At 48.3% G+C, this 24,534-nt stretch overlaps 1 protein-coding gene across 1 annotated transcript in view; it reads left to right on the top strand.

Moving 5' to 3' along the window:
- Positions 1-1,389: 1,389 nt before the first annotated feature.
- LOC126538747 (uncharacterized) overlaps positions 1,390-24,534 on the top strand; it is a 63,036-nt gene continuing 39,891 nt past the window's right edge. The window contains exons 1-2 of the mRNA XM_055074961.1: positions 1,390-1,527; positions 7,448-7,685. Of these exons, the coding sequence (XP_054930936.1) occupies positions 1,390-1,527; positions 7,448-7,685 (376 nt within the window). The remainder of the gene's footprint in view (positions 1,528-7,447; positions 7,686-24,534) is intronic.

Raw genomic sequence — 24,534 nt, 5'->3', positions numbered from 1 at the left:
AAAAGTCATGCAAAAGATTATCTGTAGCTTTGTTCTTGGATGTGAAGGGGGCATACGATAACGTATCTCACGAAGCTGTCCACGATGCTTATGAAATGGTTGGCCTGCGTGGTCGAGTTTTTCAATGAATTTCTCTTTACCTTTTATGAGATCGTTCTTTGTGTTTACCGACGATGGTCAAACCGCACGATGCTACACCTACCGAGGTGTTCCTCAAGGCGGTGTACTAAGCCCCACCTTATTCAACCTCACACTCATTGGTCTCGTTAAACATCTGCCTGCAGCGATCAAGATATCAATGTACAAAGATGACATACGTATGTGAAGTTCACGTGTGACACGTCCTCAGACACGCGGAGGACTTCAAAAAGCTGCTACTCTGACAGCTACATACCTCCGCAACCAAGGTCTTGAAATCTCCTCAGACAAATGTGCACGGATGACATTCACTCACAAACCAGTGCCTCCCTACGCCATTTCAATAAATGACCAGACGATTTGCTATGAGAACACTTACAGATTTCTTGGCATAAAGATTGATAGCGATCTCTCATGGAGCCCTCACGTGACCTACTTGAAACAGCATCTGACAGCAATCTCCCAGCTTTTCAAGTTTCTGGGCGGAAACACTTGAGGAATGTCAGTGCATGCAATGTTGGAATTGTACATCACTCTCTTCTGGGCTGTTTGAAATATAGTTTGTCCGTACGGACGAAAACTTGTCAGACCAATCTGCGTGCTCTACAGGCTCTTCAAGCTCGGTTTCTCAGGGTTTGTCTTGGTTTGCCAAAATGCACATCGACAGTGGCGACTATTGCAATCGCCCGGTACCAACCCATACAAAAACACATTTCAGTAGAAGTGTTGAGAGTGCACATTAGGCACTTTGCCCATCATGCCCATTCTCATCATCTGGCACCACTACCGTCAGAAAGGTCACAGACATCATTTTGTACTACGATTTCGGATTATTACACCCGCTTTCCATCAGGCTTCACGCCCGCAACTAAGCCATCGATTCCTCCATGGTGTTTGACTCGATGTGCAGTGCACCTCACCGTATAAGGAATCAGCAAAATCCGAGTTGTCGTCGTCTGAGAAGAAGACGAAGAATCCGACTAGTGCGGATGCGATGACTCCGGCTCCTGGTTTTTTCAATGCATTCGGTTGGTTTCTCTCCTCGAAACCGAGTAAAGTATGTGTTAATCAACGAAGCAAATTGTGAGGACTTCACCGGTAGCGAACGTTTCACGGCGGGTGATTTTTCACCTTTTACAAGTGTGTGAAGTTGCGACCACGCCGTTGCACAGCCAACCCTAGAGCGGTAGGCCTAACCTCGGCGAGGCAGCGAGGGTCGGCCTAGGCCTAGCCCTGAGACTCCGGGCCAAGATGGAGCGCAGGATGGAGATCCCGGAAGAAGACATCTCTGAAGAAGAAGCAAGCAGCCCCGGCTGGATGACGGCATATGGCCGCAGTAACGGCAAAGCGAACGGCAAGCTTTCAAAGGCGCAAGACTTCGCTGCAACAGTACATTACAGCTCAGGCCAAAAGGCCGCAAGTAATTTTGCTACAGCAAACACTGTGTGTTACACCCACCCTCGCCGGCTACAAATCAGTGGCGGCAAGGGGGAAGTCCAAGAGAGGTATAGCTACGCAAGCGAGCAAAAAGCTCGCATACGTTGAACATGACATTCATCCAGATCACGGAAGAATGGAGGCGCTTCTCGTTGAGGTTATCCCCAACAACTGGTTTAAACAAAGCGTGTTCATCCTCAATGTTTACAGCTCACCTACCGATCAGAGACAGTCTTTCTCCTCCCCGTTTATGAAGGCGGCTTCGCTCGCTAGACAGTCACCGTTAGAGACTTCAACGCCCCACACAACGCATGCGGTACATCAGGCAGACGGGTAAGAGAACAAATCTAGCGCGGGCAGTCGATGACCTAGCGCTAACAGTCACCACCGATCCCCGTTTACCACGAGATTGGGCACGTCGGTGGCGAGAGACACGACCCCAGATCTCGCCCTTATCAGAAATGTAGAGCAAAGAACCTAGGATAACACGCAAGAAAACATGGGCAGCGATCGCTTCATCATTAGTGTGACCCTTCAGGTCATAGCCCCCCAGGCCAGGGAACTTAAAGTGACGGACTGGGATGCTTTCCGTAAGCTCAGAAAGGAGGACACGGGCGAATACGCCAGCTTCGGCGAACTCGTCGAGACACTCAGAGGAGATGTCGAAAAGGCTACAAAAACTATTCAAACCGAGCTCGAGGTTTCCAGGATGAACCCGCACCTCGCACATCTCTTGGAAGCCAAAGCCTGCGTTTTGAGGCAATAGCAAACACAGAGGCTTAACCGGAGATTGCGAAAGAGGGTTGCCGCACTTAACAGGGAGATTGAACAGTACTGCAGCGAGTTAGCTAGGCTACAATGGGATGAAATCTGTTCAGCAGTTTATGGGCGCATGCACACACGTGGAAAATGGAATCTCCTTAAACACATGCTAGATGACACGCAAACCAAATGCAATCAAAGGCAGGCATTGTGCCGCCTCATTTACAGGCACAAACAAGAGGGAAGAACAGAACAAACGCTCTTAGACGAGGTAGCCAATAGATATCTCCCGCTAGGCGCAGCACACTCAGAGGAGTATCCCAACATCGAATGCGACACGGTAAGGAGCTCGATGACCCCTTCACGGAGCCCGAAATCAGAGCAGTACTTCACAACTTAAATAGCAGGTTGGCCTCAGGTCCGGACGGCATCTCAAGCAGACTGCTAAGGAACCTGGATGATAGGTGAATTGAGCTGCAAACGAAAGAAGTCAACAAGATTTGGGAGAGCGCATTGCGTCCCGGATGAGTGGAAAGCGGCCTCTGTTGTGCTCATCCCAAAACCGGGTAAGCCCCTAAACCTAAGGCCGATATCGCTAACCTCTTGCGTAGGCAAGGTAGCGGAGCATGTGATCCTCCATAGGATCTCGGATTACATAGAACGCAATGAACTGTTCCCGCGCAACATGGTCGGCTTCAGGCCCGGCCTTTCCACAAGATGTAATGCTACTCCTTAAGAAGCAAATTTTCCATAACAGCACTAGGGATGCTGGGAGTATCTTAGCACTTGACCTGACCAAGGCCTTTGACACCGTATCTCATCGATTTGTCCTGCAGGCCACGGCCAGCCTAGGTCTGGGAGCAAGGCTTCAGGCGCTTGTAAGATCATTCCTCATGAACAGAACAGCCACCATCAGGATTGCGCAATTCAATCCAGATGAATTCGCACTAGGGGCCAGAGGCACTCCTCAAGGAGCGGTCATGTCCCCCTTACTATTCAACATAGTCATGAAGGGCTTATCGGAGAGGCTCAGATCCCTTCCTAACATAGGCCACTCGCTATACGCGGACGATATCACGATCTGGTGCCCGGGAGGATCACTCGCAGAAGTAGAGCACACGCTGCAATCAACCTTAGACGCAATGGAGTTTTACCTGGAAGACACAGGCGTCCAACTGTCCCCGAAGAAATCTGAATTGTTACTGTACACGCCAGCCAGGCAAGGTGTTAGGGGGCTCACCCCCCTTAATCAACTTCCCATATCCCTCTTTGCAAGGAACGAACAGCCCATTCCTCAAGTCAAATCTATCCGAATTCTAGGATTAGTGATTGACGCGCATGGACGTAACGCCAAAACGATCACGCACATCACGGCCAAAATCGAAAGTATGCTGAGACTCGTTGCTAGAGTATCCAGACGAAAGAAGGGACTCGCTGGAGACGACATCCTCAGGATCCATCAGGCTTTCCTAATGAGTCACATCAACTATGTAGCCTTGGCTCTTAACTAGACCAAAACCGAAAAGAACAAGCTTAATATTCTCATGCGCAAGAGCATCGAAATGGTACTGGGGTTACCAGTAGCTATTTGCTCGCATAGGTTAAGCAACTTGGTATGCCCAACGACATTGATGAAGTCATCGAAGCGCAGGTCACCGCTCAGGTAGTCAGGCTCTCGTCAACCAGGGCAGGGAGGCGCATGCTAGACGGGGCCCGCATGGCTCCCAGAATTCTCAACGAACAAGAAATCACCATATCCAGGGAGGCCCGGGCAACCTTTGTGGCCAGCCCATTCCCTCGGAATATACACCTGCAATACAATGTAGGGAGGCGAAAAGCATGAGCATGGGCGATTCTACAGGAGGCCGGTGAGAATCCAGATTCGACTGTATTTGTGGACGCGGTTCAGTACGGCAAGTCTAGCGCATTCGCGTTGGCAATCATTGACGGCAAAGGGGAATTACGCTCCTCGGCCTCGGTTAGGTTAGCTACGAGCGGAGTCGCGGAACAGGTCGCCATAGCCCTGGCCATGACCGACCCCTTGTGCACTAATGTTTTCACAGACTCACGAGCGGCCATCAACGCTTTCGAATCGGGTAACCTAGCCCGAGAGGCTGCCTCCATTCTGGAAAAGAGAACAAACCCAGCCACTCACTTCATCTCTTGGTTTCCCGCCAATATGGGTACGGACGTTCATCAGAACATACCTAACCTCAACGAGCTTGCCCATGAGCGTGCGCGAGATCTAACGCGCAGCGGCGGCATGGAGGCCTTATGGGGACAGGATAAAATCCAGCAGAACGATCCGCTCCTAACTTTTCATGAAATGACCTCTCACTATCGCCTTAGTAGAAGGGCCTATCCTCTTCCTCACCCGAAGTTAGACAGGTCTCAGTCAGTTTCACTTACACTCACTTAGACTTTCACTCACTCCAGACGGGCTCATTCCCCTCGCGGGGCTTTCTCAGCCGTAGCTCCACAGACCTCGATTCAAGCTGCCCGGACTGTAATGAGGTATATTGTGCCTTAGCGCTCATGCTCTGGTATTGCCCCGCGTTACCTCACGGCCCTCTATCCAGCGAAGCCGACTGGGAAGAGGCACTCAGGAGCCAATCGCTCCATACACAACTACAGGCAATCCAGAGGGCCCGAGAATTGGCGGACTATAAAAAAATAAACATCACGCTGTTCCTGCCCCGACTTGGACACGGCCAGCTGCTTTCGCGGGTTCCCGATAGGGGCCCCCGCGGAAGCTCCTCAAGATCAACTAAAGTTCACTGTCTGTCTGTCTGCCTGTCTGCCTGCCTGTCTGCCTGCCTGCCTGCCTGCCTGCCTGCGTGCCTGCCTGCCTGCCTGCCTGTCTGCCTGTCTGTCTGTCTGTCTGTCTGCCTGCCTGTCTGTCTGTCTGCCTGCCTGCCTGTCTGTCTGTCTGTCTGTCTGTCTGTCTGTCTGTCTGTCTGTCTGTCTGTCTGTCTGTCTGTCTGTCTGTCTGTCTGTCTGTCTGTCTGTCTGTCTGTCTGTCTGTGTGCCTGCCTGCCTGCCTGTCTTTCTTTCTGTCTGTCTGTCTGTCTGTCTGTCTGTCTGTCTGTCTGTCTGTCTGTCTGTCTGTGTGCCTGCCTGCCTACCTGTCTGTCTGTCTGTCTGTCTGTCTGTGTGCCTGCCTGCCTGCCTGCCTGTCTGTCTGTCTGTCTGTCTGTCTGTCTGTCTGTCTGTCTGTCTGTCTGTCTGTCTGTCTGTCTGTCTGTCTGTTTGTGTGCCTGTCTGCCTGCCTGCCTGCCTGTCTCCCTGCCTGTCTGTCTGTCTGTCTGTCTGTCTGTCATCACCTGCTCTTAAACAACCAACTGTGCTCCATTTGCGCTAGAAGTATGCCGACAACGTACATATTTATACTGATGGATCGGCAAATTTCCCGTGTTCCCCTAGAGCCGTGGTTTTTGCAGCGAAAGCCACCACCATCAGTTTCAAGACATATCACCCAACGACACCAACGGCTGCGAAACTTGCAGCTCACCGCGCTGCACTTCAACTCGTCAGCCAAGAACCACCTTGAAGACGCTCAATATTCAGTGACTCGAAGGCAGCAATGCAGTCCTTGCTATCAACCCTGCAGCGTGGACCACACGAACAACTGGTATTCCAGATTACAGAACTAATTCATAAATTGACTGAGAAAGGACACCACGTGACATTTCAGTGACATTTAAGTCACTACCACCACATACGGAGAGAACACCCCGATAACGCTCCTCCGTAGGCTCTTCAAGGCAGCGACGAGGAGCGGATCCCGTTATCAAGGACAGATGCCGCTAGGAAAAGTCGAATGCTCACCCGTGGTATCACATTCTCCTTGTGTAACACAGGAAGTTTTCAAAACAACTGGCTGCGCAACCTAGATTTCTGTCTACGCCTTTGCATTCCAGCTGGACTCTGCCATCACGAAGCTACCCTGCTTTGTCGGATATGTCTAGGGGTGGCCTTCACTAAGTCTCTTGCATTCCTCGTGTGATGAGTGGGGTAGCGGGGAGACGCTTCAGCACCTTCTCTGTGACTGTCCTCGCTACAATTTACAGAGACGATCGCTCGCAATCGCGATAGCGCGCATTGACCAAAGTCCTTTAACAGAGCAACTTATTTTAGAATGCCGACATCACAGGCCATCGTAGCGGAGTGCGACGAGGGCACTGTTAGAGTTTTTATGGGCAACAGAATTGGACAAGCGGCTGTAGCCTGAACAGGTGTTTATATTGCAGCAAGTGCTGCAGTGCTGTGCGGTGACGCTATGCGGTGACAGTGAGCGACTGGGATTGTATGTCTATACTCCTTTCTTTCTTTATCTCTCCTTTGCTATCACTTTACTTCCCCCTACCCTCTCTCCTCACTCTAGGGTAGCAAACCGGATCTTCCCATCTGGTTAACCTCCCTGCCTTACCCCTTTCTTCTCTCTCTCTCGCTCTTGCGGGCTTGAACATGGTTGGGATTAGCTGGTCTCTGTAACTGGCGTGGTCGGCTTTTCACTAGGAGAACAGGGGCCTCTCATTCTCTTGACCGCATTTGTTCAGTGCCTCGCGCCGCTAGTTCTCTATCCAGGACGATCTTGCAAGCGACATCAAGTGTCAACTCTCGTTGGTTGAGCAAACAGACCATTCTGGGTCCCTTCGTTCCGTATGTCAGCACCCAGCCTATCTCGGAGGGTGTCTGGCAAAACGTCATCGTACTTGCACTTTCTGATGAAATGTTTAGGTTCTACGATGAACCCTTCCACGCTTTCGCCCCTCTGATGCACGCGCCGGTTGAGCTTGCATCGTTCTGCTATTACGAAACTGCTGGGGCTGTAGTGCTCCTTCAGGAGGCGTTTAACTTGTTCGTACGACTTTGTTGTTTCTCAGTACTTCATAAGCCTCTTGTCCTATTACTGTCAAAAAGACGGGAACACGTTTTGCGTCGGCGATATCATTAGCCGCTAAGAAATGTTCAAAATGCTCTAAGTACGACTCGAAGCTTTGCATATTTAGGTCGAGCTCTATCATCTTATCCAGGGCGGCATTTCGACGGAAGTAGATATATCCGCTACTCATTAGTTTGGCGATTGCTTGCTTGGACGTGCTGCCAGCTCCAGGCCCCGTTGTCGTTCCTTGTGGCCGAGTACTTCTGCTGGGAGGGCTCGCTATATAATGGCTGTTGCGTCCCGCTGTCGTTCCTCGTCTACGAGCGCCTCAGCAGGGGGTGTTCGGCGGGCGGTGCTTACTCCACGAGCACCCACGACACCTTCAAGCTCGATGAAATCTCGGCTCGCTTGCTTCCGTTCGTGCCAGTCCAGCCGCCCAGCACCGAGGCCATCGCTTACGCGGGTACGTAAAGCCCCGTCGCTAGTTATGAGGGCCGCAGTCAGCCAAAACGTGAACATAATCAGGTTATTTCCTGCCGGCGTACACCCACACCCACACATACGCACATACATCCATATATTCATATATATATACATATATATATATATATATATATATATATATATATATATATATATATATATATATATATATATATACATATATATATATATATATATATATATAGATAGATAGATAGCGCTCGCCCAAGCCAGCATGCCAACTGCCAATATATGGCACCACTTCGTAGCAATATGGTGACGTTAGTCATGTGGTGTTAGTCATGCCATTTCTGCATGTCTATATACACAGTTTTTCCATGGGCGTCAGCATAATGCTACACAATGGCGCCATCTATAGGCAGTCGGCATGCTGGCTTGGGCGAGTGCTCCGTTTTGCATGGCAGATATGCGTTCGGCGATAGTTTCTGGTGTTTGCTTTTGCGCTCGCGAGTTCTATTTAGCATGACGTGTGACTGCCACGCACTAAAACGGTTCTGTGAGACGTACTGAAGTGGTTTAAGTCGGTATGGCCTGACTTTCTGCTGGCATTCAGGCGGACGGAGCACGCAGCGTGATGTGTGCGCGCATATATTTGAGCCTATAATCAGCCTCGGAGATCAATTGTGTATTTCTTAATGCTACATCTACTAAAGTGACTTTATAGCAGTATTATCGTCTAGTTTTAAGCTGCAGTTGAGGAGAAATGAAACATACGCGACAATAGTAACAGCGTGGGTAACGTTCTGCTACGATAGGAGCTGTGCTGTTATATTTTGACAAGTGTTAGAACTGTTCGATGCAGGTTACACTGCGTGACTACTTTGTTCGATGGATGAGGTTTCCACCCAAGAATAAAATAGTTTTGGCTAGCAGTAGCAGCAAACCTCATAGTCTGAATTAAGCTTGTCCAGCAAAGCGACCGTTTACGACCTGCGCGAGCGCCCTTAACAGTGGTAGGTGCTGGATTACAGATATCTTGGTTCTATGTTTAGGGCATGGTCCAAGCATACGGCATCAGCTGTTATATATCGTAATATATATCAGCGGTTATAATACTAAACGTTGTGTGGCGGGACTATGGGAGGTCGTATTGCGGCGTTAGCCTGTTTTCTCTTGCTTTTTCGAGTAAGGGGATGATAACCGAATTTTTTTTCAGTTGCATTCGTTCCGTTCTATACTACGCACTCACACGTATTACGGAAATTTTGTCCTCAAAAATAGCCTTCGCACTCTTTTTACGCGATCCTTCTCATATATTATGGTTCTATAAAGGCCAAAAACTAATGCCGATGCACACAGCTTTTATATGTATCATGCTGGTTCCCCAACCGCAGTGATCGCTGTGTTGGGCAGCGCCATCGGCCTCATGCAGGAAGGCTAGCGTAGATATACAGTAATTTCAAGCCTAGAAGACTTGAAATGCGTGAGAACGATGCCGGTGTACCACAAATATTTGGTAGCGCCTGCCGCTTAGTGCTTCGTGGTTGCCTTAGGTTGGCCGTGCATGAGCATGCGCTCTTATGTTTTCTGTTTTACTCCCTACGCCGGCGATCAGACAGTGAGTCGATTTACCATTTAATGCTGCAAATACTGAGACACCGGTTTTTAATGTTGAAATAAAACCGATATAAGCGAAGTAGTTCACAAAATATACGCATACCGCGAGCGATAATGCGCGTACACCACGGCTGATTATGCGAGTCACATTTTTGCGACCCCAAGACATATTTCTGCCTACTGTAATTACCGATGCACCGAAAGGCTTCCCAGACGACCTTATATGAACGGACATGGCGTAAATTTCACAAAGTACGATCTAAAACATTTCGAAATTGTTCCGCAGCACGTGACAGCAATGATTTCAAGCAGCGCCGCGCCGGATCGCCCAAGCCAGAGAGGAGGAAAGGCTCGCCGCGCGCCCTATCCTCCTCGCCCGATGAAAAGGTCTATAAGGATATATTGTCAAAAAGCGGCGATGTATGTTGTCACTACTTCTAATATCACCAAATCAATCATACCCATTCGCATGGCCGTGAAACGCGATGTCAAAACATGCACAATAACGTTCCTGGCTTGTTCCTGAAAATAAACTTAGTTGCAGATGAGAATCTTTCCTGTCCAGGTCTCATTTTTCGCAACTTCCCTGCCCACTCCTTTGCAATAACTGCCCAAACGTTTTTATGTTCATCAAACCCTGCAATGTAAGATGCTTACGTTATGATGCTATTGAAAATGTTTTTGAACATCGGGCGCAATATTCTGATTCACCAAGGTCATCGTTTAGCTAGCAAAATATCTTGTCACGGGCTGATGGCGCTAGCACAAGGTTACTGCTGTATGCAATTAGTCATCATTCCCATTTTGTCTTTTTGTTGTTTGACTGACAGCGCATGGTTCTTTTCGCGGCACGTAAACTTCGGGACGTTGTTGCCAGAAGCAACTCTAGCAGCTCTCAGCCTCCATATTTATGGTGACACTTACCTGACGCTCCATTTTGCAAGAAGTACACACCGTCAACTTTGTCTTTGCGATATGCGCTCGTACCGTACGTGTTGACTCTAGATGCGCATTAGGGACCAGTACCATATCTCGTAGCTGCATAATGAAGGCAGGGTTTGCGTGATTTGCCTTCATCATGTCATCATAACGACGAGTTCACGTCGAAGCACTTCGATTCGTGGCCCTGATAGCCTGCAGGTAAGGCAGTTTTCCCATACGAGAATTAATAGCTCAGGATCAATGAAGCCATATGGGTTTTGCAGGACAAGAAAGTTTACACTAGGCAATATAGGCACCTAGCAGCACGGCGTCATGGCCTGGAGGAGTTATATAGTTGGCTAAGCTGTTTAAATTGTCAATGAATAACGAAGCGCCATTTTCAGGTAATAGAGCTCGAGCAGGCATGTGTGCCTTACCTTTCTCCGTATTTCAAGCAGGTTGCCGAAAATGAGGTTAGGCTCCGGCCCAGGTATACCGAGTTCCTTGAACACCGAGAATGTCCTCTTCCTCCATCTGTACAAACTGAGCAATGGGCCCAGCTTAGGTCTACAACTCAGCTTTGTATTCATCATATGTGGTTTCTTGTTTACACGAAGGATAATTATTAGAAGCGTGGAACAGAACATCTTTTTCAGATGGCCTTAAAGTCTCTATTTGAAATGAGCTCAACCTGCATTCTTTTTTAGCAAAATGTGAAATAGAGATGTTGCGAACGATCAATACCTCAAAATTTAACCTCACAAAACGATGCTGGTCGCGTTTAGGTCGAGGCCAATGCCATCCTACACCATATGCATCCATGGACAGCTGGTTGCCACGTCGTCACGCAGATTCTTGTCGATCAGCGTTGATCAAGATCTTCACGACTAACCTGAAGAACCTAATGACCATTTGACACCTATTCAAAAATTTTAAGGAAAAGAAATGTACGTATACAATAAAACGGGTACGTCGATCAGTATGCCCAATGATATAACTATGCAGGGCGCCTACTTCTCGGGTATCTGCGATGCCGCTTGCGTGCGGTGACCAATACTTGCAGAAGCAACATCCGCACAGTTAAAAGTCCGGGTGCTCGAATTGCCACGCTGTACATCGACGGCGAACGTCATTGATATCACTGAGTCACGAGTCACATCACTTAGGAAGAGCTCAGAACACACAGCTCGTATCTTGAAGACTTACTCTGTGCCTATTTTTGTGAGATGATACCGACTACCGCGACTACTTTTCTACAGATTATATTCCGGCCTATACACTTCTGTAACTCCTTGCTGTTTGGTTCAACCGACAATTCAGTACCAAAGGTTTCAACGGATGAAGGATTCTTGTCGCGAGACCTGAAACAACTGCCTGTAGTCATGCTCTACCAGACAGGCAAGGAACGTCTTCTGATTTCACTGATCGCTCGACAACTAAAGGTAGATCTGCAGAAGCTGTGATTTTTCCCAGAAAAGCTGGCACTATTCATCGTACAGCTTCTGACCGGGCATGAACTGCCGCGGAGCTTGGTGCACTTCGTCACGCACTTCATATGATACATGAAGGAAAATGGAGCATTATTACCAATTCTAAGGCATCGATGCAATGGCTATCATCAGCTCTACGGAGGGGAGCGTGAGACCAAGCAATACCGTAAATAAAACTGCTGTATGATCAAATATCAGAGAAATGACAGAACGTCCCTTTTCAGTGGCTTCCACGACACTGGTGCCATGGGCAACGAAGATGATGATTAGGCTGCTAGGTGTGCTTAGAAAGATGGCGTTCAGAAAGCCATCCCGCCACCAAGAATAGGTGCAGAAGCTAACTCTCAGATGATAACCGGGGAGGTGTCACGATCCATGCGGAACACACCAGGCTTCAAGCATACCCATTTGCAACGCCTGGACTCATTTCTCCGACTCCCCGTTCCATCTTGACTGTCTCAGAACGAGGCAGCTGTTCTCTGCCGCATTGTGCTTGGATTCGTTCCAAGAAAACTTTTGTTTGCGACATCGAAATGGCTGGCAGTGCTGTCTGTCACGACTGCGACAGCGACCAAATCTTCGAATAAGTATTCTCCCATTGTCCTCAGTACAGCTTCCAGAGAGCGTTCCTCGCGGCAGCGCTAGCACGCCTCGACGTGCGACTGGCAGCTTTTTGAGCCGACAAACTTGCAATGCCGGTTCACACACTCTTCACACCAGAATGCGACGAAGGCACTACTAAAGTACTTCTGGTCGGGTGACCCAGTCGAACGCTTTTGACACTCCCGCCTTCTTTTATGTAGGTGCGTGTGTATCTTCGTCTCTCTCTCGGCAGGTGCATTTCTTTTTTTTTCTTTCGTCGGCCCTTAACCCTTCCGCACTGCAGTTACCGTTGGATTGTTAATCAACAGTTATCTAGCAAGAAAGCTAAACCTAAATTTCCACCCGCTCTCCCTGCACATGCCAGACGTGTGGGAATATTAAAAATATTGAATACCAGTGGAATAGTCATTGCTACTTCATTCGTGTGCGGTTCGAGAACATGATGTTCTGGATGCTCACATAATCGTTCTTGTTCGAATATTCGATTCTCCGGATGACTCTTCAGGCTCTTAAGAAAGTGAGACCGACGTAAGTGATGACATTTCCCAGGGATTTTACTGCTGGAGAACCGTTGTCGCCGCGTTGAGGCATTAGTTCATGTGGGCACGTATGGGGCAGATAACACTTGCTGAATAATTCGCTCATAGTGATAATAAAAATGCATGGTCCACTTGAAGGTAGCCTTAATGAGAATTTGTTGTCTTTATTTAGGTAACGCTTTTTATAATTTAGCAATTTGACCGTGTTTGCATGGCATAAGAACAATCTGAGTCGCTGTAGTTTCAGACGTGTGTGAAGTGATTTCGAAGGGAGATGGAAGAGATAAGCGCAGCACCGTAACTGTCTCTCACAGGAGGACACCTCAACAGCGCTCTTCAGACTTCCCACGTTCAACCAACATCACAATCAATGTGTATTTGGCGGTGGGCTTTTCCTTTGTTTCATTACCGCCATTGTTATGGTGCTCTAGATAGCTGAAAGCAGTTTCTCATTCACAAGCGCCTTACTTATAGTTGGTTAGGCCAGCAGTTGCAAACTGCATGACATGTGTATATATATATACATATATATATATATATATATATATATATATATATATATATATATATATATATATATATATATATATATATATATATATACATAAATACATTCCATTCAGAGGAATTAAAACTTGCCACAATTCCATTCCTGTATTTCCACAACGTAGGACAGTCATTTTGGTTATTTTATCGAGTTAACGCTGAACTAACCATAAAGCTGATGTCATCAGGCCCGTTAATAACTGCAAAAATACGCAAAACGCCTTACCAAATTAGGTCGAGATATAGTAGCTTGGTGACACATCTTGTGCAGTACAACCAGCCTACTAATTCCCATAGGGGTAGTTCTCCCGCTACTTATAGTATTTGCATGGTCTGCATGTTTTAAGGGCTTGTGATGTATAAATGTTGTTTAAACTTAATGTGTTAACGCTAAAATGATGACATATCATATTTTTGCTTACGTTTCCCCGTGATTCCTAAATGCTGCATAAAGGACGCAAGCAGTGCTAGGTGCAAAAAGAAGTTTTATTTTGGTCGTATCCATCGAAATTTTGCGACAAAATGTAAGGACCTAAATGGGCGCTTCGCTATTTACTTTTGAACAGACGAAGTGGAAATGGTGGCTGCTTCAAGCGTTTGCTCTAAAAAAAGTGAGAAAATGCAGTTGCCTTCTACATATGTGTTGCGCATTACAAACGTGAGCTGCTCGAAAGAGAAGTTTAACAGACGATTTCGCTTCGACTGCGATTATCAGGGATGCCGTAGAAAACAGGCATTCCACGTCAGCTGATGTCGCATTCACAGTGAAGAATGCCTTCGCGGGGCGGGAAAGCAAGAAAAAGCGGTTAACTTTCGCTTTCCAAAAGGTCAGGGTCTTAACCGTGCCTGTGCAAGTTCCCTCTGTAAGGTAAAGAGAAATTTCCCCTGCAATGGATCCAGGCTTGGTGGGCTTTTCACTTTGCCTGATGTTTTTAAACATCAGTCCCCTTGGCCCTGTTTGACAGTCGGCATTCACGACGGGGCTGGCGCTGTCCTGCCCCAAGAATAGAGGCCCCAAGCCAAGCACAGCAGAACACATCTACTCGGCTGTTGCAGGTGAACACCAAGAAGACTTAAACCGTGGGTCTAGGAGGGAACCCGTCCAAAAACAGAGTCAGTCCATGTGCTAGCGAACCGCTTCTCCAGGCTGCGCTGTAGCCCTTTAGCCGCCTCTTTGCAAAGAAGTGTGTTTTTGCTTAACATTTCCGCAAAGGAAACTTCGGTATTTCGTAACGCGGGAAGCAAAAGCCCGGTTCTCTCGTGCCATTTCTGCAGCACCTCTGTGGCTTCATTTTTACAGGGGAGGGACTCCCAATAAGGTCTGTCGATAGCCTCAGTTCATATTTAGACAGTTTAGGCGTCTTGCATGCGTGCAGAGTTTCTGTCATGCCTGGATGACTCGAAAAAGTGGAAACGAGCCTTGTCATCATTTGCAGCCACAAGTTCCTCCTCGTCGCGCTGTGAGATTCCAAATTCAGACCAGTCACATTCAACACTTCTTCCGTATCTACGGTGCTCTTGCGTATAGATGCAACGATTGCGCCGCATTTTTGTACGACTTCCTCGGCATTTGGGTCATAAAATAAAGCGAGGACGCCAATTAGTAAAGATTGCTATTGCAAGTACATGTCGCGCAAACGGCAAGCATGCAATGTAATAGACTTTCAGAAAGAGACTGATGACAAATGTTATCGTACGGTATTGCACTCGACGACACACTGACACTCCTCGTGACTGCATTAGACGAAATAATGTTGGGAGAGGCACAGCCGTTTTCTCCAGCCCTAGAATAAATTGAGTGCACATTAGTGCACAGGCTGCGCCTTCCTGTTATTTAGGAATAAACGTCGTGCACGTAGTCTCATGGCTACGGCACTACGGCTGGTACAGGCTCCGTACAGTCGAGCTTGCGGCTAGTCTGGCTCCATCTGCCGGAGAGATTCGAACAGTACTGGCAACGTCGCTCTGCGGATCGACCTGCTCGACTTGTATTGCTTCACGTGCACTGCACTTCATGCCGGCCACGGTTGGGGCCGTTTTGGTTTGTAAATTAGCCCTGCCCTTTTATTTCGCATACCTCTTGCGACAGTGCAATGGCATGCGGTTCATGGACAAGCGTCGAAATTAAGGAGGTGCGAAAAAGAACAAGTGCAAGAGGGGATACTGGTGCTCACGGCCACGAAGGCCAGCCCGGGATAAATTATGTGTTTCCTGACATGCCGTACGAACTAGAAGAGCGACAGAAATGGATCACAGCTGCGAGGGGAGCGGTGTAATACAGCTTTTGTCGTCATATTTGTGACAACGGTTTGTTTTGTTAATTGTGCAACATGTGCGTGTTTCGCAGCTTGTGCGACGCCAGCGGTGATGGCCGGGTCAGCTGCTCCCCATTTCAAAGAGTCAGGATTGTCAGAATTGTGCTGATTTGATGACTGCTTAGTGGAGCCTCCGCATTTGGTATGATCAGGATAACACTGGCGTGTGAGATGAGCAATATTTTATGCCAAGAAAGGTTATTTTATGTTGGCGAATGCTAATTTATAGTCGATACTTGTTTCGGCTGCTTGGCGCCAGAGGCGCAGTTTCACCTGGTTCCATTTTTTCTTGCGACGTTAGATTTGCGAAATCGCCTTGCAAAAGCAAAGCGCCTATGTAAGAAACGAATTCGCAAGCGAAATCACGCCTTGTGAAATGGGGATAATGAACCTCGTTCATTGTACATGATGAAAAACTAACATTCCCATCATATAAGTTGTGATATCGTGGTTAATAAATCTTATTCTTCAGCTGCAGATGGCTCCCAATGGGTCGCGAACGAATGAACCCCGATATGCTCTAATCATTCTGTCAATGAAGAAGAAAGCAGAATCGAAAGTCATCCTGGCAACAAGCCGACGCTTTTTCCGGACGTTTACAAAGTGCGCGAAGCTGACGAGAATAATTTGACGAATAAGAAAACCTCATAAATGAGAGCTGGTTTGTCTTGCTTAATTGCCGCGCGAAGCGACTCGTGGTCGGGCCGATTACATCAAGCAGGTCCCGGTTCTGTGTTCAGCAGTGAGCCACGACAGACCGCTTACAACTGCTTCCAGACGGCAAAAGCTTTCATTTGGCGCCTTGCCAGACGATGATGAAGCACGCAGAACGTCAGAGCACCGTGGTGTCACACACTCACTTTGCGCCCGATCGGATCAAATTTCTGAATTTCGATCAAGCATGGTCACTGCTACACGGTCCAACTATTCGAATCGGGTTAGTTTAGCTCACTCGGCACGACGGCGCTGACGACAGCCTACGATCGGGGTCGTGAAGCTGAAATGCGATGCGCGGATCGCGATCGACTGAACGCATATCGAGCAATATCGCCATACAATGTGACAGTGCCGCTGTACCCGGTCCTGATCGAGCAGTATGACGATCTAAAGCAACAATGTGACATGGGCATCAAATTATTGGCCACGATTTACAACGTACCGGAGCGCAATGACGCATGCATAACCAACGGCGAGGGGTTGATTAAAAATCGGTTATCCTAACAGAAGCGCAACATTCTCAGGGCGCCAGTTTAGTGACTTCAATGTTAGTGTCATAGTAGGCTTTACTGACGTGCAGGAGGACCTTTTACATTGTTTTCCCTGCTGCGAAGCCAGACAGATTGTGAACTTCCAGGCCGGCCATTCTTCCGTGGAGAGAATATGTGAGCTAGCGTACAGCTTGTCTACGCTCGTTAACGCAACAGCATGAAAGTACTCTCCTATTGCTTTATTGCACCTAAACCCGCAAATAGTATTTGCGACATCACCGAAGACCACGCTTGTACCTTCCTGTACACAAATAATGGGCGAATCATGGATATGCGTGTGGCTTTCGGAGATACGTGCACGAAGATTAAATTTCGCAGTCTTCACATCTTCCCATTGTCGTGCCGCTCGCCACAGGCGACGCTGAGCAGCGCAGCACCGTTGCTGCTCAGTGGCGCCGCATGTTCACTGGGCTTAATTAAATGGGTTTTGTAATTGAAATAAAGATACTAGCAGCAGAATGCCGTCCCAGATGAAGGACTGCTAGAATATGTTTTGGCTATGTAGGAGCTCTTTCGAAATGCTGATCACAACGCATTCGAGGCCCCAACGTTTACCGATGCCGCCATCCTGGCTATCGGCCATACATCATTGGCCTCGAAAAGCTTTACATGCATAATTGGCATCGGCCATACATCTTTGGCATCTCTCCTCTCTCGAGAAGCTTGCAGGCTCGACCCGGCACATTTCGAAATGCTGATCACAACGCATTCGAGGCCCCAACGTTTAACGATGCCGCCATCCTGGCTATCGGCCATACATCATTGGCCTCGAAAAGCTTTACATACATCATTGGCATCGGCCATACATCTTTGGCATCTCTCCTCTCTCGAGAAGCTTGCAGGCTCGACCCGGCACATTTCATAAAGCTTTTATCGAAGAACTATTATGCTCCTCCACACCATGCGACCTTCGCCTTGGACCCATGCTGTGGGTGAATGGAACACACTGAGTGTGTTGCACTCACGCGCCGTTGCCGCGAAGCCGCCCATGGCAGTGAATTCCCGTGGCGGACCTGGATAGAGAAACATGTTCCCTTCACCATAATGGCGGAAACTTTCTGCAGAAAGAGGTGGCCGGGAACGCCCTGAATGCTTTACCCTCGCAAACCTGGTCAACTCTCTCGTATCGGCAACGAAATCCTATATATTCTGGAGGGTGCTTTAGTGCCGCTGATAGGCTGCAGGCACTCAGAGGGTTCAGGGAAGAGATTCTCCAGGCCGTCCATTGCTTACGAATTGGAGAATGCCGACACTAGTGCCACGAGTGTCCTACAGTTGCAAGTGCCTCAGCAGAGCCAGCTGACAAGTAAAACAATAACGACTCGCGTCTTTAAATCGTACCCTAATACAACGTAGTGCCATGTGTACCGAGGATGGTAGTGAAATTGATTGGCTTTTTGTTTGCTGTTCTTTGCTATTTGCATTACTGTACCGTACGTACCAGTACATGTACTTGGCTCGCACATCTGTGCCCTTATTAAGATCGGTTGCAATGTATGACTAAACGCGCACGATATTTTCAACAGTACGAGATGCACGCTTGCGAGCTGCGAACGGTGATATTGTTACTTCGCATGCTGCTGTCAGTATTAAGCTCACGTTTCCGGTAAAACTCGTCCACAGCATCTTACTTCTTGCCCTGGGTTGGTAGTACCTGTGCTTTTGCGTCGTGATTTTATCGTACGGGATAACCTGGTACTCAAATTAGCAAACTGTGGCTTCCGAAGGTCGTGTGCCCGCGATCCCTTTTCATTTGCCGTGGCCACCTTCCCGTGCAAAACACACGCAAATGTGCTGCCGTCATGATGGGGTGTAGTGGAATCCTGGACACTTGAGAAAGACGCACTTTTGACCGTATGGAGAAACCACAGCGTGCACGCACGTTGGAACCATTTGCTGCTATGTGCACGGAGAAACCAGGTTGCACTCCTGTGCTGTGTCATCGCATTAACCCGCGAGACGCGAGACCTTTGATCTGCTACTCAGGGCCTCTGAGCGTGCATAAATGGGCACTCCTTGACGTCGTCCTCCAGGAGATGATCGACACTGCTGCAGTGAGACTGTCCCAATTGTATTCGGCGTGCCCAATTATCTAGCGCTAAAGAAGAACGGCACCGTAGGCTTGTGCGGGGTCTATCGCCGTCTAAACGATGCTAGCTTTCCGGATGCTTACTCTTTCCCCTCAATTTAATCAATTCTGCCGAGTCTTGGTAGTGTGCATGTGTTCTCTTCGCTCGAAGGGTCTCGTGGCATTTTACAGGAGGCATGTGCTGCCAATATCCCTAAACTACATTTATCTCTTACAAAGGACTCTCTGAATTCGGCCGCTGGTAATGCGGCTTAAACAGATCGCCTATTCTTTTGAACGCTTAACAGACATCGTTCTCGATGATATGTAGTAATGATTGGCTGTGGCATACATGGACGATGTTGTCATCGTTTGTGTTAATCTTGAGCAACATTGTTCTGGAGGCCATGTAAACAATTGCTCTAACAGTTGATCCAAAGATATAGCTAGCCCGCTCCAAAGTCGTTGTCGGTGACAGGCATCATCGCCCACGTGACGCGAAGCTTCGTGCACTCGTGCAGCATGGCATTAATTTCTTGCAGCGTTTTCTGGTCATCATAGCGTGTTACTGCGCCTTCATACATTGCTGTGGAAAGCTTACGGCTGCGCTTAACCAACTGCTGCCAAGGGATCCAAAATGCCATTGAGCCTAATCTTAGCAAGAAGCCTACGTGTAGTATACCGTAGCCATTCTACAATGCAGCACTACATCTTCGGGACGTGAATAAACCATTTGTGTTACAAACAGACGCTAGCGACTATGGTCTAGGAGCAGTTCTCATTGTAGGAATTCGACAGGATGTTTTCCCAAGTCACACACTGAGGGCCACAGAAAAGAATTGCACGGTCACTAAGTGTGAATGCGTAGAGATTGCACACACGCTGAAAAAGTTTCGCTTGTACCTAGAAGGTCCCTCATCTACAATTCAAACAGAACACATGGCCCTAATTTCACTGCAGCTTGCAAATACTGGCTGGTCATCTTGCCCTCTAGATACCCGCCGTGGTTGATCAGTGGCTATGGTGTTGGGCTTCTGAGCACGAGGTCGCGGGATCCTATCCCGACAACGGCGGCCGCGTTTCGATGGAGGCGAAAAACACCCATGTACTTAGCTTTAGGTGCACGTTAAAGAACCCCAGGTGGTCGACATTTGTGGACTCCTCCACTAAGGCGTGCCTCATAATCAGAAAGTGGTTTTGGCACATAAGACCCCATTATTTAATTTTATTTTTTTGCCTTCTAGATATTAACGTTACATGAATATACCTTTATCATTGAACACAACACTGGCATTCTGAACAAAGTGGCTGATGCCCTCTCTAGTACGCTGTTGCCTGATTCCTCTTCCAGACAGAACACACCTGGCCGGGTTGCTGCTTTTGATGCCGACTCGGGGTGGGGATCCTTCATCAGCAGGCAGTGCCTTCTCAGTGCTCAACGCGAGGATAGTTTATCCATCAGGTGACCGCACACCTAGGTGAACGTAGTCTACTCACAAAAGCAAGAGTGACGAGTTCGACTTCTATAGCTTTGTTGAGGACAGTGTCCTACTTCAATACATTCCTTAATTGACAATGTGCACGGTAACTCTTTGTTCCTAGTGGTCTCCACGTAGCCTCTGAACTAACTCTTACGGTGCTTCCATGACTACACCATGGGTGGTCACAGCTCTACCAGCAAGACCAACAGCGAGTTGTATCAGACTGCTTCCTGGCGAGGCATAAGATAGGATGCTTTCCGATATGGTAGATGTTGTTTTATATGTCAGTAAGTAAAACCCCGGGCTGATCCACCACCCGGATGGATGCAGCCCATTAGTCGCAGCCCTTGGCAGATTGGGCTTGTGGTATTATGATACGTTTTTATTACAAACCTCGTGGTAACCGCTAGTTCTTAGTGATCACTGTCCACTTCACAAAGGGAATGGAGTTGCTCCCTTGGCGCACACTTACGCCGCTACATATCCAAAATTAACTCGTGCAAATGTTTTCGCGACATGCTTTCAAGGCACAATTGATAACTCAGAACGATACTTAATTCACGATTTTAATATTCCGATGTCGTCTTACACCTTTGGTGTCAAACACAACCAAACGTCGCTGTATTCCTCCCAAGAAAACATCACTAAGGTCGTCGATCGAAAGTTTCGGGCTTGGTTTATTGTCAAAAGCGCACGTTACATGAACTGGGACGCCAATCTTTCAGAAATGGCACTCGCTATGCGACCCGCAGTACATCGCTCTACTGTTTTCAATCTTGCTCTAATTTTGGTAGAAAATTGGAAGAAACAGTATTTTCCCATTAGTAAACACGGTTGTCCCGTCACGTTTCTTTTCCTTGATAGCCACAGTTAGCCAACTGTTATAGGCAAGAGACTTGACGCGGCTGTCGCTGCTGCTCACGAGCATTTCAACCACGCTCGGCTGTAGCAGGCAGCCCAGTGTAATTCTGGTCGCACTAATGTTCAGTACGAGCTTGGTGACATGGTATTGCGCCGTACAGACCCGCCGAGTAACTAAGTAAGAAGTTTACCGACGCCGTTAGCACCTCCATGAGATGGCCTTCTATGGCAGCCAGAAATCTTGGTAACCTTTTTTTTTTGTCGGGTCAAACAAGCTACAACCAGTGTTTTGGCTGGTCGCACACATGGTCGTATACATCTCTCCCTGTTCAAATGTTACTGCACTTTGTATTAGTGCCGTCGCGTTTTTACTATTCCTTCCGCTGGTACCTTCACTGAAGATACAAGCTGCCCCTGGAAGACACATTATTGTTTTTCGTGCTGCGCAGTGCTGCGCGAGCCGATTCCCGTGGTCTGGCGTGATTCTTTTGAGATGGAGATGTATCATCACGCTTTCGACCCCTACCGACCGAGCTCCCGACCCTCACTATGTGCATATAGGGGGCCACCCGTATCATCACCACGTTCAGGGCACCATTCGGGCCCACCTTTCCATCCGTAGTCCTCCTACTGGCGAGACTCGCCATCTCGGTTCCCATTGGTTTCACGACTCACGGTGGCAACCTGGACGGTTCTGATGCTAGGCCGCCTTACCCTGGCTGCTCCAAAGCCGTCCGCTCCGCACTGACCAGCCCCACATGGTGCCCGAGTCGTCCAGGATACTTCTAGACGAGCGGCCCACCCATTAGACCCCACTTCAAACTACACTCCAGAAGAAGGACGCCTCCCTCGCCCACATTGTGGCATGCTCCAAGTCTCCCGCCACGCACATCAGTTGGGCGCTTTACGCCGTTCGTGGCAGGCGACCGCCTGCCGTACTCCACGACGTGGTCTTGGACAAAATAGACAGGGACGACTAGTCCCTCTCCTTTCCCCGTGGGAGAGAGGCCGTGTGGGGCGCTGTCATCAACCACGTCCATAACCATCATGATGCCCGCTCCGGGGCATGCCAGCGCTTGCGGGCGGCCAGCTGGAAAACAGCCGCAGCCGTTGTACACGGACAAGTAAAGGTGGTGTTCCATGCTTGTCTGCCTGTGATGGTCTCTGAGAGCCTTATCTTGCCATCTAACACAGATTACGCTGCCGTAAGTACACAATATGTAGTATAGAATGGCCTATACGGTGAGTGGCGAATATCACAGGGAACAGTTGCACAGCAATATTTCAAAGAAGCTTGGTATAGTAGGCGTGTGTCATTGCAAATTGCGAAGCACCCTACTGTTGTCTCCATGTAAACTTAAAGCGCACTTGCTGATCGCTGGGAAGGCTGCAGAAACTGATAAGTAATGTATGTGTTAGTTCTTCCAGGATTTGAGGTGCTTGCTGGCTAATAAAATCTGGCTAATAGGAGGAGTTAGCATAAATCTGCGAATCATTTTTGTTTAGATTGTATTCTTTTGCATGGACATTTGGTGGACCCTCCTCTCCTTTTTTTGACTCCAAGGCCAGCTGGGCCCATCTAGGCGATTGTATTGTTCAGAGTGCAATGCGGATAATTTTTGACTATATTGGCGCGAATGACGTCCGCGCCACTAATTTTACCTATATTAAGAGTAAACCTCCCTTCTTGTAGGGAAAACTGCAGCCGCCTTTTGAATACCATTGGATCGATTATACGATGCCTCCTATGTCTAAGCACACTCGCCACATTTCCCAAAAATAAGCCCTACGGTGATTTTGCCTCATCCTGTATATGTCCACGGTAGTGCACTCCTTTACACGGCAGTGCACCCTTTACCCTTTACATACTTTGGACGTCTTAATTGGCAGTTAGCAGATCTTCCGCGTGCTTCTTAACAACAGAAAAGATAGAAAGAAAAGTGAATTGTTTGTGCTGTAACACCAGCCCTACATAGACTAAGCTGCATTAACTACAGTAAAATACCACTCTGAATTATCTGTTTGTGTCGGTTATGTTGCAGAACATTTAACAGGCTGAAAGACGATTGCAGTGTTTGACTACCTTTGTTGTGGGTATTCAGTGGCCAGCCGAGATGTGCAGGTGAAAATTTACTAATTGCTGTGAAAACAAGTACGAAAATTTCGCTCGCTTGCTCAACAAAACTATCAACGTGAGCGGGCGGCAAATGTCCTCTTAAATTATTTGCTTGCTATAAGGCTGGGGGTACGACACAATACCTGTAAAGAATCGTCGAGAGCACTGCCAGACACAGCGTTGCGAACATCGCCGAAGACAACATGAACGCCCTTTATCGTGATGGAAAAAACCAGTTATCTCTGCCGTTCTCTCCCTAGCAATGCTCCCAGATGTTCAGTACCCGTCCGAACAGATACGGTCGACATGACATAAAATGTAATTCACCTGGGGCCTGCATGACAGCTGCGCGGCTTCTCGAGCTCTCATCCTGTAAACGGGGCACCGACGAACAGGATTACAAATCACACGCGAGTTCATTCGCCTGTGTAGCATGTGTGGGTGCGCGCGCACGTGCTCGTGTGTGTGCGTGTGTGTGTGCGTGCGTGTGCGGGCGTGTGTGTGTGTGTGTGTGTGCGTGCTTGTGTGCGTGCGTGTGCGTGCCTGTGTGTGTGCGTGTGCGCGTGTGTGTGCGTGTGTGCGTGCGTGTGCGTGTGTGTGCGCGCGTACAACTGTGTGCCTATAACTCGCCTGCACCTCAGCCTGAGCGCAGCGACAAGTTATTGTCGCCACCAAAAAGTAACATAAAAACGACAGACAAAACCCACGTTTGCACTTTGCTAAGCGAAATGCGCAGTATAACACCGGACACACCGTCGAAATTCTGTGCAATAATCAGAACGATGCGTCGCTTGCATTGTGGGCTCAACTTCGCATTTGACGATGAAATAGCGCAGACAACCTAGACAGGCGAAAGTAATGAACACAACAATGCGCTGACTAACAAATGAGACTTTGTTCTGCCATAAAAGCAATGGTTTTAAAGATGGTTGTCATTTGCATTTATTATTGCAGCAGAAAATATGTGCGCCACGCAAATGTAGCTCAACGATGATTACGGTTATTGGCATCCTCTTTGAAGCTGGGCCGCAACGTCCTGCAGA

This window comes from Dermacentor andersoni, chromosome 8 (assembly GCF_023375885.2).
Source record: "Dermacentor andersoni chromosome 8, qqDerAnde1_hic_scaffold, whole genome shotgun sequence".
NCBI classification, from domain to species: Eukaryota; Metazoa; Arthropoda; class Arachnida; order Ixodida; family Ixodidae; genus Dermacentor; species Dermacentor andersoni.
The sequence above is the reverse complement of the archived record's forward strand: the minus strand, read 5'-3'. Positions and strand labels throughout refer to the sequence as shown.